Source organism: Paramormyrops kingsleyae, chromosome 8, assembly GCF_048594095.1.
Source record: "Paramormyrops kingsleyae isolate MSU_618 chromosome 8, PKINGS_0.4, whole genome shotgun sequence".
Classification (NCBI taxonomy): Eukaryota; Metazoa; Chordata; class Actinopteri; order Osteoglossiformes; family Mormyridae; genus Paramormyrops; species Paramormyrops kingsleyae.
In genome coordinates, this window is record NC_132804.1 from 25,567,548 (window position 1) to 25,581,978 (window position 14,431).

At 42.8% G+C, this 14,431-nt stretch overlaps 1 protein-coding gene and 1 long non-coding RNA gene across 2 annotated transcripts; one reads left to right on the forward strand and one right to left on the reverse strand.

Annotated features, from left to right (window-relative positions):
• The first annotated feature begins 764 nt into the window (after nucleotides 1–764).
• uqcc1 (ubiquinol-cytochrome c reductase complex assembly factor 1) lies at nucleotides 765–14,123 on the forward strand. The gene is made up of 9 exons (XM_023799758.2): nucleotides 765–1,005; nucleotides 1,573–1,665; nucleotides 2,625–2,732; nucleotides 2,863–2,935; nucleotides 3,549–3,606; nucleotides 5,498–5,606; nucleotides 11,371–11,448; nucleotides 11,578–11,691; nucleotides 13,138–14,123. Exons 1-9 carry the CDS (start codon nucleotides 928–930, stop codon nucleotides 13,270–13,272), a joined length of 846 nt encoding a protein of 281 aa, XP_023655526.1. The 5' UTR covers nucleotides 765–927; the 3' UTR covers nucleotides 13,273–14,123.
• LOC140592297 (uncharacterized) lies at nucleotides 12,124–13,202 on the reverse strand. The gene is made up of 2 exons (XR_011992654.1): nucleotides 13,079–13,202; nucleotides 12,124–12,434 (listed from the first exon to the last, which is right to left on the reverse strand). It is a non-coding gene; the product is annotated as an uncharacterized lncRNA (long non-coding RNA).
• Nucleotides 14,124–14,431: the final 308 nt, after the last annotated feature.

Below are 14,431 nucleotides of genomic sequence, written 5' to 3' on the forward strand. Positions count from 1 at the left end.
TACCTAGTTTTTCTGACTAAAAAAAACAATCTCACCCAGGCTGTGTTTTATTCCATAACAAGTGGATACCTGAATAAAAAACCCCAGAGGCCAGAGATAGTCACTGGTTTTTCGCTACCCTGTTATCGTCTGAGATTCTGAGAAAGCTGGATGAGACTAAATGCTATATGTACACTGCCCGGCCAAAAAACAAGAAGACTTCAGCACATCCCAAAGACTTTCAATGAGGTTAAGGTCAAAGATGGCCAGATCATCTGTGATAATGATTCCTCACGCTCCCAGAACCACTCTGTCACAATTCGAGCCGATGGATCTTGGCATTATCGTCGTGGAATATACCCATGCTATTAGGAAAAAAAAAAATCCATTGATAATATAACCTGGCCATTCAGTAGATACAGGTACTCAGCTGACTTCACTTTATTGCTGCATAACGTTGCTGAGCTGTAATAATGATCCAATCATTTACCCTTAAGTACTTGCTTATTTACATTCAAACTTTGACCTTTTTTGGCCTGGCAGTGTATGTCTGACGTAGGCTGATATCTAGCGTGTGCAAGTCTAGATAATTGTACTTATATCAGGAGATGATGTTACTGTGTGCACTTCTGAGACCATATAAATACTCCTCTCGTCCTGTTAACTGCCACCATAACCCGGGCGGCCCCAGAAACTCCATTCACCGCGAGAAGCTGGTGTGTCACAGATTACTTTCTCCGGGCGGAATTAAGGGCGGACGCCCGTTGTTTGCAGCACGGACGGATATACAGGTGACACACGTTCCTTTGACTTTGCTCCGGGAGGCGGGGCAATGCTTAGAGTTACACAACGTGGGGAATAGCTGCGTAGAGGGGACTGAAAAACGTATTTGTCCCCTCGTCTTTCACTAGAGGCAAAATAGTAATTTCATTAGCTAGAGGATAAAACATGTATCGGCGAGTTTTGCATTCCGCGTTAAGAAGCATTACGATAAATTCTTCAGCCTCAAGGGCCGCTGTCGTAAAGGTAATTGCGTTGGGTAGCGATGTGCTTTAAGTTAGCTGTCTGACCTCATCGATAAGTTTATTAAGCTATAACTGTTCTGTAAGTTGCGAATAAGCGAGTTGTAATGAGGACAAATCAGTTTCTGTATGTTTTTAGCACTGTTAGCAGTTTTAATACATCGGGTTTATCTATAGCTGCACGTTTAGACTCCACGTTACAACTTCATCTACATATTGACTGTAACAGTACATTTGTACATTATTTTGGAGAAAACCTGTCATATTATGTTATAGGTTGCACCCACAGCTGTGATGCTTATCTATTTGCACCTGTCCTGTGTCACACACGTTGTAAATGAGATAATTTTGCACTGTATCATCCTGCGTCATTCGAGAGAGGGGGCTGATGCAGAATGTGTAATTTATTAAACAATACAAAGGTTTTATAAAACCGTGAGAACAATTGCATAATTTTGGCATTAAAGTTAATATTCAGTTTTTAATAGTTTATGGACAGATAAGTAGAAGATGAGCATTGCACGTACAGCATCTTTCTGTTCTAACTTTAAAAAATTCTCCAAAAACGCAGGTTGCAGAGCAGCAAACAGCTGTTCTCAGATCAGCAGCAGCCTGCCCAGGTGCATCCCGAATACAGCATCGGCGGCTTCACCTCACCAGAGAGGTACGCTACCAGCCTAAGATACTTAACGTGACCTAATTAAGCGAATTATACTATTTATACCGTGTGGACGCGTCAGGCACTTTGGGAAGATGGACGGTGCACCTCACGTTGTACACCACAATCTGAAATGTTGCACACATATATAGCTAACAAATAAAATATATCTTTTGAAAGGCCAGCCTTACCAGAGGACAATGTATTAATTTATTAGACAGAAGGATTGACAGGCAAACTAATACTGATAACATGAATGTTTGGTCATGCATTTTATGCTATAAAAAATTCACAAGTGCTTTGGTGAATGTTGCTTTAAATGATGTGGGTGTCATTGTTCATTGGGTACCAATTTAGGCATGTTTGAAGGCTACAGCCAGTTGTAGTTGTAGTTGTATTTGATGAGGCCTTACGACCTGCCCTGTACTAAGTCAGAGTTAGAAAACTACCATCATTGACCAAATATACAGATATGCTTGTAGGTGTAGGCTTAACACATTTTTTCCTATTTGGAACTGTAGTTCACCAGTTAGTAATTAAAAACACATTTATTTATGAAGTCATTGGACATCCTGTATCCCGTTGAATATGTCACATGCAGTGTAGCTAGAGATTCTTGCTCCCTGACAAAATATCACCTTGCTCCCCCCCCCGATCAATTTTACGTATGAATTTGCATATTAAAGGGCCCCTGTATGTGCTGGCCCCCTGAATCTGCCGCTGTATCTGTGCCCCTGCTGTAACCCCCAGTCACACACACGATGTTGATGTCTTTAATTTCTGCTCGTATGTGTGTGTGTTGCGTTTGCCGTCCTCCTCTCCCGTGTCTTTGGATGCCTGTCATTCAGGTGTTTTGTTTTTGAACAAACATATACATGCTGGCGGTATTTTCATATCTGTGAAATCTGCCCTTGGACTGGTGAGTTAAAAATAGATTTTGACAAATGTGTTTGGTGTCTCCAAAGGTGTTCGCAGTAAAAGAACCTGCGGAGGCCCCCAGAGAAGAGGTAGGGACCTTCACCAGGCTCATCGAAGCCATCGGCTTCACAGGACCTCTCAAATACAACAAATGGGTGAGTGTTTGAGCTGCCTTACTTAGAAACTGTACAATCGCATGACCATGCTCTGCTGTGAATTAGTATATGGTGCTGTGCAAGGCTTTCATGAGACACATGTTCGTCTTTTTTTTTTTTCCTTCTTCAGAAAATTAAGATAGCAGCTTTACGAATGTATACCTGTTGTGTTGAGAGAATCAACTATGATGACTTCTTTGAAAGTAAGTTTCCTGCAGTAGATTAACATTTTTTTTTGGTACTTCACAACCTATATTATCCATAGTCTGATCTATTAGTTGAATGTGATTATTATTATTATTATTTTTTAACTCTCTTAGATAATGGTCTTGATGGTGTAATCGCATGAATTTGCACATTTAACTTTTGCTTTTTTTCCTCTCAAAATAATGAAATAAATTGCAACTGTATATTAAGAATGCCTGAAATCTGTGACTTTTGTGTTCACGTTGTTTTCCTTGGGAAATCAACAGCACATGCAACATGGAAGGGTACAGGGAGCAGACTTTTTGCATATAACTATATGCACTGAATGCTGTATTTAAACAATTAAAATCTTACTGACCAAGGCATAATATGACAGGATTTTAATTGTTGCTTTATTAAGAGGGGGGAGACACCACATAATAAAAGAGATTTAAGGCTGAAGTTGCCTTCTGACATTTTATTATTATTATTACTAAGATTAATGTGTCTTTTTAAGGTATTATGATTGTTCATGAAGAATGTGGAGCATAAACTGCACAGTGGCTTTGGGCAACTGTTTGACAATGTGTCCATAACTGGGGTTCCTCATGTTCTACCATCTGCCCTTAGAGTGCTCACTGCCGGACACACTCAACTCCTGGTTTTTGGTGGCAGAGCTCCATGTGTGGTAAGCAGTCTTTAAAAGTAGTAAAATTCTCTTGCTTTGCAAATTTTCACAGTAGTTAGGCAGTACTGAAAATGAGCATTTTGTGTGAGAGAACCATGGGTGGTCTGCAGGTGAGCATAGTGGCTTGGGAGCAACCTTAAGTTGGACAAGTGTGTGTATTGAGTTGAATGCGCCCTTGATGTTGAGCAAGTGTGCGTATTGAGTTGAATGCACCCTTAATGTTGAGCAAGTGTGCATAATAGAATTGAGTCATTTATTTATCCCTAATTTATTCATCCCCTAGAGGAGAAATTGCGTATCGCACCTTGTATTCCATGGCAGTATATGTGTATGTTGGTGCCTAGCACCTCTTGAGCAGTTAGAGTTAAGGGCTTTGCCCAGCAATATCGTGATTACTTTGGCAGCCACCATCCAGATATGGTCCCTAGCCTGCTGAGCTGCATACCGCTTGCATGATGTGTGTGTGAACGTAGTAAATTGGAAGCACTCTTAGCAGTATAGAAGTGAAGTAGTTGTTGACTGGCTTCAACTTATAATAATGTTCTCCATGTGACCAGACTGGATAGGGAGCATCCTTTACTGCTACCAAGTGAGAGTAATGGTTTGTTCTAAGTACTCTTTAGGGTCTCAAAATGGGTATAGCCGGTTGCACACACCCTAAGCTGTCTGCAATTGACAAATGTGGTTAGGGATCACCCATGATGGTGTGCAAGTGAGTATAATGAATTAAGGCTTGATGGTGGTGTTTATAAACATAGTGGTTTGGATGCACCCTTAACAGTCCAGAAGTGTGCATATTCTCTTGGAACAACCCTTCATGTCTATAATTAAGCATGGTATATTGGAAGCTTCCTTGACGGTACATGAGTGTACGTGTCAAGATGTGGAAGTTCCATTGATGTTTTGCATGTGAATAGAATGCTTTGGAAGCACTCCTGACTTCATGCAAGTGAAAACACTGGAATGGTCTCAAAATATGCTTAGTTGATTTGATGCATCCTTGTCAATGTGCAAGTGTGCATATGGGTTTTGAAGCATCCTTTAAAGGCCTTAAGTGAATATGTTGGCTTGTAAGAACCCTTTATTGTTTCCATTAAGGGTAATCATTTGGAAGAAGTGAGCTTGGTGGCTCTGAAACCCCCTTGACATTCTGCAAGTGAAGACCGTAACCTGCAAGTGTGCTTATTGATTTGGAAGTTCCCTGGCTAGTCTGCAAATGCATGTGTGGATGGGTGTTTAGTAGGGGTGTAATGATATACTCAGCCCACGAGACGAGACGAGTCACGATATTGGGTTCACGAGAACGAGGCGAGATGATATTTTAACAATATTTTGAGGAAAACTTCAAAGAGGAAATATATTACTGGAAAGCAGCCTTTTACTTGATTAATTTGAAAAACAAAAAATGCTAAATAATGCAGATGTATGGTGAAATGTTTTAAATAAAGAACAGAACAAATATCTAGCACCATAAAATATTTCACCACAAACTCAAGACAGGCTTCTCTCCTATTTGACTTCTCAACTGAATATAAAATAGAATATAAATAACAAACATAGAACTTTAAAAAAAATGTTTTCTTCACCGGTGCAGTGGACCGGTGTTCTATGATGGTGCTGCAAATGGCTTTGCATATTAGTAGCATTAGCCACTGTGTACGGCATTATTTTCCTACAATGCTTACAGATGGTTCGTGTTTTGTCTGTCACCCTTTCGCCGTTTATATTTTCCGCCGCGTACCCAAAATGCTGCCACATAAGAGATTTAAAAGTGTCTTATAGCAGCTGATTTGCAGCGCCTTCACGAGGCCGCTTTTCACTCCGATGAGGAATCTCGTCATGTTGTTCAGCATGTCATGTCCTCTTTGGGTGATGCTCATGTTTTCTGCAGGATGTGCCTTGTCCGGATGAGGCAGGAAGGTCGAGCAGGGAAGTACCTTTGCAGGTACCTGGTCCACTCCATGTGGGAAGATGTCGAGCAGCGGTGTAAAATAATGGGGGTAAGATAAATCCCGTGGAAATTCATGTCAATACTAACCCCTGTCACGTCACCCTACCCTTAAAAAAGTTCACCTATATGACTTATTGTTATATATTCTAACGATAAATAGTGATACATTTTCAATCAGCTTTATGCAAATGTAATAGTGAAACACCTTGGCACATTCCATTATCAGTCTATGAAAGGCCATTTTCTGCCTTTGTATGAATTGCAGCAGTGATTTCATAATGAGCAGGGGGTCCTCTAGAATATAAAGCTCAGGATTTTAGTAATTTGCGGAGTTAAGGAGAGATCAATCCCGTCATCCTTTGGGATGCTGCGGCAGTATATGCTCCAGTACATTGAGCAGCTGCACTTACAGTAGAAGTCAAAGTCTGGACATACCTAATGAAAAACGTGTTTTTTAAAAAGATAAATAACCTAAGCATACTTCGAGGCAAAGTAGTAAGCATTATCTTGTGAACAAGGACTTTTGACTGGAATTGCATGCCATTTATTTTTCTTGCAGCATTGACCTTAACTGTCATTGCTTATGATACCTGAAATTTGTTTAAAGAACCTTTTAATTTCCCTTTCTTTATTAGAATATGAAGCATTGTCCTCATGGACAATAGACCAGTAGCAAATTTACTTTCTTCTGGGGCCTAAAACTCCAGTTGTTATGGGATTTCCTACTGCTGGGGCTGGATAATGGGTGGTTAATTTACATGAATTTAGCAGATGCTTTTGCTCAGAACAATACACAAGTGAGAACAACCTGGTGTTCCGAGCCAGCATCCCTGATTTCTCTGCTCCCAACGCGATTTGAACCCACAACCTTCAGGACATGGCACAAATTCCTGTTTAACAGTGCTACACATTGCCTCACTTGGTTGGTTCCGCAGTCTACATTTAATAGAAATAAGAATCTGTTGAGTTGTGAGGATTGTTAATTGCTGACATTTTTTTCTGTGTTATGTGATTTATTTAAATACAGAGTATTTACGTAATTTCATGCTGGTACTTCAATGACCCTAATCTTATTTTGCAGAAAAGTAATTTTGACAATGTTTGGTTTCCTGAAAATTCCAAAAATTAGTACAAAACAACTTAAGGCAGTTGAGGTGTCTGGGTTAACTAACATTTTATTAGATGCTTGCAACACAATATTTTAACAGAATGAACCCATTTTTTAATCATTCTGCATCTTCAGAAATTAAACTTTGCATTGGCTCATTTCATGCTTTGCGATGCTTAATTGCGTAAAATATTTACTCTGCTGGTTGTTTATATAAGTGTGTTTTTCTCTGAGACACAATGGTGCCAGTCATGTAGAGGTTTATTGGGCATTTCTTTAATTTGTGGTGTGTCGCTCACTAAATGAGTCCAAATGGACTGATTGAGGATTTTTTTGCCTAGAATTGTTTGTAAAGGGTTTTTATTCTCCTCAGATGTTATCTTGCATTGGCAAAAGTTAGTTTGTTGCAGTCTTCCTCACAGAGAAGGAATATTCAGGTTGAGTGAGGTCAAGAAAAGGTCAGGGGTCCGTCGTGACATTTTCCCGTGACGATCATATCCTGCTTCTGTCAGAGCTGAGTCTAACACAGCTGTGAAAAGCCCCCCTCCCCAAAAAAAAAAACAACCACCTTCTCCTGCAGAACTATGCTTGAATTTTGCCTCCTTGGAAAATTTTTAGGCAGTCATTTTAAAACCGGTTACTAATGCCCTTAATATAATAATCCATGCACTTTATCATGATGTAAGTCTGACCTGAGTGCACATTTATTATTGTTACTCCTTTTGGTGAAGTCTGGAAAAAGCTACGCGTTCCAGCGTTCCGGACCCGGCCGCTCTAATGTGATGAGAGTGACTGCTGAAAGCTGCGCACGTTTGATCGCCCGCGTTTTGATGTATCTTGCATTTCTGTGTCCGCATGCGTGTCGCGTGCATTAAGGCTGAGGTGTTGACATAATTCGATTGCTTGATCCCTGCAGTTTGACCGCGTTCCCCCGCAGGCAGGAGGTGCCGGGCGGTAGTGAACTCACTACCGCCCTCTGATGGATTTTCCGTGATGTAACCTTTGTCTCTTGTGAGGACTGTAAATCATCATGTAATTTTCAGTATGACTTAAAGAAAAAAGAAAAAACTTTTTTTTTTTTTAAAAGGAGTCTGTCATTGTAAATTTATTATTGCCATTATGCTTATTAATCAGCCGCTGGCGGTAGCGTAGCTAGACTGCACACCGCAGCTAGCTTCTCCCAGTGCTAAAGCTCTGGTTGCCGTGGTTGTGGGCCACTTGTACCCCCTCCACCTCCCCACCCATAGAGGCCCCCTCCCTCAGTGGTTCGGGGCACCGTCAGGGCAGTGTGTAAGTTCTGACGGAGGGAAAGTTACTGTAATAAAGGGACCTTTGTTAGCCCATTGGGGGGGGGGGGGGGGGGGATGTGGCCAGCTAGCCGCATGCACAGCTCCGCCATTGTTTATTCAGCGGCCCAGCAGGATCTAACCGCAGCCGCTAGCCCTGATGCTAAGGAGCGCAGTCGCGCCCCACTGGTCCCCGTTCCTGTTATGACTGTAACCCGAGCGCCGCTCCGATACCGAAAAATACGTGAAAAAAAACACGTGGAAGGACCTGGCTTCCCGACGTGTTAACAGACTGCAGGACTCGCCCGCGCTGCCCGCACTCTCTCACCGCCTCCATAATTAGGGTGATTAATCGACGGAGATTAAGGGAAACCAGTAGTTTTGAAAGTGCTGCGAGTCGGCGTGTGAAGTTGTACGAGCAGTCCATTTTTTTCCCTCCTTTTTTTTTTTTTTTTTTTTTTGGAATGTAATTTTTATGATGATGATAATGAATCCATCCATCTTCCATAACTGCTTATGCAGTGCAGGGTCACGCGTTTCTGGGCTGCGGGAGGAAACCCGAGAACCCAGAGGAAACCCGCACAGACACATGGAGAACATGCAAACTATCCACACGCAGAGGGTGGGATTCAAACCCCCTACCCTGCAGGTGTGCAGCCGCAATATTACCCATGAGCCACTGCACAGCCCAGCAATAACTAATAATAATTCATTCATTCATTTTCCATGGCAGCTTTTCCCATGTGGGGTCATGGAGGTCCTGAACCTGTCCTGGTAGCTGTGGGGAATAACCCAGGAAGAGGCGCCTTCCCATCCCAGACTAATAATAATGATTAATATTTATCACTTAGGCGATGCTTGTGTCCCAAGATAATTCATTTTTCTGTTCCTTATTCAAGGGTGTAAAGCAGGTGTCTTTGTGATTTATGCATATCATTCAAGCTTAGCAAGCCATTTTCTAGGAAGCGCTGAAGCCATTATCATTTCTGGCAGACGTACTCGTCATCTGTGCATGCGCTTGTCGGCTAGTAAAGGACAATCAGATATTTGCTATGGAGTTATTGTTGAAATAGGCAAATGAATTCCGACTGAGAAAATGAACTTCCATTTGAGTGATGATTGTAATCATTTGCAGTGGGGAATATTTATCGGAGACAGAATAGCCATCCCCATCAAATTAAATTTGGTTGTTTGCAGGGAGGGCTTGGGACAAATACTTAATTTCATTTGTTGTTCGCCATGTGGTTTGCAGTGGGAATTTGCTGCCATTTTTTTACTGTGTGTGTTTTGCTTCTTATTGTCTGGACCGCATTTGAATGGACAAAACACATCCCTGGGCGGCTCGAGTTCTTTGTTCTTAGGACGCAACTGTCTGGCAGTGAACTACCCCTTTAAGAATCTAGTCACCCCTTTAAGAATGCAAATGTCCTTTAAAACAATAATGTCAGTATTTTGGTAAAGGTGTGAATAGCATTTCATTAAATTTTAATTAGCAGTAGAAATGGTAGGTAGTCCATTGACCGTCTGAATTGTTGTATATGTACTTATATATTTATGAATGAAGAATTACTGTTTATATATTAATGAACATTCTCCAGTCACGCTCAGCAGAATATCGTCAGTGCTTTGATGATGTTTTTTTGTCGTTCTGGAAATGCATGCCTGATGACTGCTGTATGGCTTGGCTTTAAAAGCGTCGAGTACACAGGAAATTTGGCTGAAAATGAGTGAGCATGCTCGTCACCGAGGGCCGTCAGCTGGTGTTTTCGTAGGTAATTACAGTTCATTCACTGACGTCTGTTTAGCCGCTATCTTCACAGGTAATTAGAATTTATTCTAGTTGATGGCTTGGTGTTCCAACTGTTTCAAGAGTTTTTTTTTCTCTCTTAAAGCATTAAAACATTTTTGATCTTAACTAATTTGATGGTAGACATGAGACCTGGACAGTGGCCCTTGGTTTTCATGGGAGGTTGGGGGTATTTATACACTCAAAGCTGAGACATTTCAAACCAGATTTTTTTGTTTTTCTTCAGAAGTGCTTGGTGCGATACTTTAGCACTTTGAATGGCAGTCAGGCTGCAATGTTCAGGTTATGGTGTGTAATGTTTTTTTTCTTAATCAGCCTTATGAAATGAAGGGTGGGTAACGTGTTGCAGTCAGAATAGGTCTGGCAGGTGTCCGTGTGTCAGGCTGGACATGGATTGGGAACACGCATGTCATGGGGGTGGGGAGCAGAAAGTCCCATTTGATGCTAACTTTAAAGGGGGTAACATTTGTACTTGGGAGTAGGCATTGCATATTAATTATTTACATGGGTCTGTATCAGCCGTACCTCCAACATAAAATGCCACCACGTGTTAATAATTACACACAGGTCATTAATTAGGCTCAGCTTCTCTCAGCACATATCCAGTGAATTCAAGGCCTCATACTGATTTAGAATAAACAAGCTAATAATCAAAATAAATCAAGACCATGGGGGGTTAAGTTCTGTACTCTAGCCCTCAGTTCTGCATGGAATCGACTTGAGTGTTTTTAGTGTAATTTCCTGAGTGTCTCGCCCCCTGTGTACCGCCTGTCATCATACAAGTCAGTGATGGTTGTGCCTCATGCTTTCCGGACGTGATAGTAGTGCTTATGCCCCCTCCCCTCTGCAATTATTTTAGCTAGGGGGTGGAACTGTTGTGGATAATTCTCGCACTAACATTTTGTCGCTAGGAACCGCTAATTGTCTTAATTGTCGCCAACGCATAGTCAGAGTGATGCCAAATTATCATACATGCATATTCCTGTGACTTATGCCCTCATGGAGCGGCTGCGTGTGGAGGGTCCGGGTCCTTCCTGTTTGTTCTTTAATATTTACCCGTTGTCAGCCATATATGTGCTCAGAGTGATGGATATATACTCCCTCTACTGGTTTTGTGGGGAAATGCAATGGCAAGTTTTACTGTATGACTACTTAGACATGTAGTCTTGGGCTTTGACCTCACTGTGAACATACTGGATGTCCCATCCAGGAAGCACCATTCCTTGTGCCCTATGCCACCTGGGATAGGCTCCAGATTCCCTAAAACCTTGTATTAAATAAGTGATTATGGATGGATAGATAGATAATTAGACTGATTTATAGGTAATTAGTTCCTATAAATGGAGGCACCAGACCCCACCTGGTGGTGAAGCTATTGCGGGTTTAGAACCATAACAAAAAAACAGCTGCTTATGGCTGCAGTTTGCCTTCCATAGACATAAAAAGCATTTTATAGCTTTATACCTTTTATAGGAATGCCCAGCTAGGGGTGCTGGTTGTTACAGGAAGACTTTAATTGGGCTTAACTGCGATTAACCATAAAGTGAAGTGCTTTTAAATGTTAGTGTCGCCCCCTACTGGCCCCTGGTGACACATTCTCCCCTCGCACCAGATCGACGCTGTGGAGAGGAAGGAGAGCATGAAGGTGATGACGGAGACCTTCTACGCGGCTCTCTTCGGATACGATGAGGTGGGAGCCTGTTGTCGGTCCCTTTGGCGTTTCCGGCACGCGCGTCCAGGCGGCCTGCGAGACGCGGTGTCCCACACGGTGTGAGCTGAGGCTGAGGGTTTGAGTGAGCTCGTGCCCCACCCCCCACAGGGCATCCTGTCATGTGACCGGGTCCTGGCGGCGGCTCTCTGGAGGAACTTGTTCAACAAACAGTGTGAGGATCCGCGGCAGCTGGAGCTTATGGTGCAGTACGTCCGCAAGCAGGTCAGCGGCCTGCCGGCCCCCCTCTGTTTTTCCTTTTCTCTGTAGAAGGTGGCTTCCCTCCGTCTTCGGCAGCCCCTACCTGACCCCTTACTTACTTCTTCCGTGGAGAGCTGTCCTGGCACCGGATTTGTTTTCACAGCCGTCATTCCACTGCCTGGACCCCAGGCCCTCGAACCACCCCCCGCAGGACAGTGGGTAATGCCCCCCTGCCCTGTGGAGCCCCCAGAAGCTGTTCCATTTTGTGTATTTACACAACGTGCATGATCAAAAACACCAGCACTTACAGAAACACCTGCAGGCTCTGGCAACTTGTACCGTGTGTTCCGGAACGTTCCACGGAAAGGTTGCCTCTACTCTCGCAATCCCCCCCACACAGTCAAAACACGCAGGATGTCACTGGATTTCAGGTTAAATTCTGTCACATTTTATTGGGGGGGGGGGATATTCACCAGCCAGTAAGTCTGAAGTCATCACTTCATAATGGAAAACAGGTAGCAGTGATTGGAAGATTAGAAGATTACCATACCGGTGTGGGGGGGGGGATGCCCCCTGCAGTGAGTGCAGGTTCCTAAGGGCCTGGTTGACTAACAGGTTAGGCCACGCTTCATAGGATTTACAAGCTGGGTGGAGTAGCGAGCTTGAACACAATGTCAAACAGGAACAAAAATAATAATAATGAAAGGTCCTCCTTCTGCTTCTGCAGAATTTCCAAGTATCGCCGGATCTGTGAAGGCAGGGCTGCCCTGCAGAGAGAAACAAAGTGTTTATTACATCTGAGCACTTTTGCCACAGGCGTCCCACATAATGCACCCTTATTGGCAGATTACCCTCCCCCCAAAAAAAAACTGAAATCCCTTACACTGGTCCCGAAACTGCCAGTATCCTCTGTCATTACACTAATGACCTTAATGAAATGCTCTGATTTGGACTCTGGGGCTGCATCCTTCAAAGGACGCGGTCTATGTAGGCTTTGTAGGCTGCATCCTTCGAAGGTCCGTGCAATGAATCTTGGGATATATTGGGCTGTGAAGGATCCAACGGGTGGATCCTTCGCAACTCTGTAAAATAACGCATTGCTAGACCGCATTTGAAGGAGCCCTGTGATGCATTCTGTCTTTGAATGTGGCCTTAGAAAGACGCAGCTTCTTAATTCAGACCCAGCCCAGTCTGTCCTACATAATTCCACCCCCTTAGATTTGCTGATGTCGCCATAAAGGATGTACAGTTGCCCCCTGCTGACAGCTTTGAGAACTGCAACGTGCTTGCTATGCTATAAGTCTTGATTTAAAATAACAATTTAAAGCTCTCTATTTTTGTTTGATGTATTTTTATTCATATTCTCATGTAAAGCAAAGATAAATATTAAAAATGCACATGGACAACTTGCTTTGATAAGAAATCCCTGCAGAGTTGCTGATGTGGGCTCAATGTCCATTTCCCACACAGATGCAGTTCCTTGACTCTGTTGACGGGGAGGACTTGCTGCTGACCGGGGAAATAAAGTGGCGCCCCCTAGTGGAGGAGAACGCACAGAGCATCCTGAAAGTGTCTTCTGTCACATACAACGATGCGGGTCTCTGAGATACCCGCATCCCCCTCTCTTGCTGACCTGTTTGCTGTCTGTTCCGGTGCTGTAGACAGGATGCATACACAAATGCTGTAACACCAGACCTGCACCAGCCCCCCCCCCCCCCCCCCCGAAATTACTACCTCCTCTCCTCGAACAGATGACTAGCAGTGAAATATAGTGTTTTCTGCAAATCACTGCACCAAAAGACAAAGATTTTGAAATTTACATTTTTTTGGAAGCTGAGAAAGGACTTTTGTGTTCTTATTGCTGCCCTAACAGTTGAGTACATACAGGTCTTATTGTTGTGAATGGGGTTATTGAGTTTGATTGCAGTTATTGAGGATTGTATCAGTTGCCACCCTTCTAGACCGAAGAAAAAGCAGAATATAGGATTGTTTGTAATTTAATTTAATTTTTTTGTATTTTCAGCATGATAGATGTTACATGACTAAGGTGTCCTCTCCATTTGTAAAGCTAAATGGTTGTACTATAAGGTTTTCCTGGCCATTTGTGGTTTCCCATCAGATGTTAAACCATTATTGACCTGGAAGAAAGCTGTATCGTGTCATCTAAAACAAGAAAGCACTGGTTATCTCAGTAGAGGGCGCTGTCTTCCATAAACTGTGTCAATGTGTAGAAATTCATTACTAGTAAACCTTTTTTGTGGTGTGTTAAAACACATCATCCATATTCATTTTGGAACAGGTTTTCCTTTTTAATAATGCTAAAAGTCTGAGGAATACACGCAGCTGCCACACTAGTACTTCCCCACACTGTAAGACTATAAATCCGAAATTCCAAATTGCTGATTAGCTGTTGTACAGATCGACTTATTTTGCCAATAAAAGTATTTGTCAACTTCTGCAGCTAGATACTTAAGTGCTTCAGGCTGAGTAGGTGCTACAGTGGATCACCTTCTGAGAGAAAGTGTTGTCTATCAAATTTAAAACATACATTCTTATCGCTTCATAGTGGTTTGTGAATTTTCTTCGCATTCCTGACAGCTACTACCGCTGCCACACAACCCCCCCCCCCATGGGGAAGCAGATAGGCAGCTGCGAGGCCTGTCAGGGACGCAAGTCAGAGGGAAGGTCAGGACTGGGTGCAAGCGTACTGCGTTCACATGTGTACATGGTGACCATAGGATAAGACCGCGGGTTCGAGGTGAGC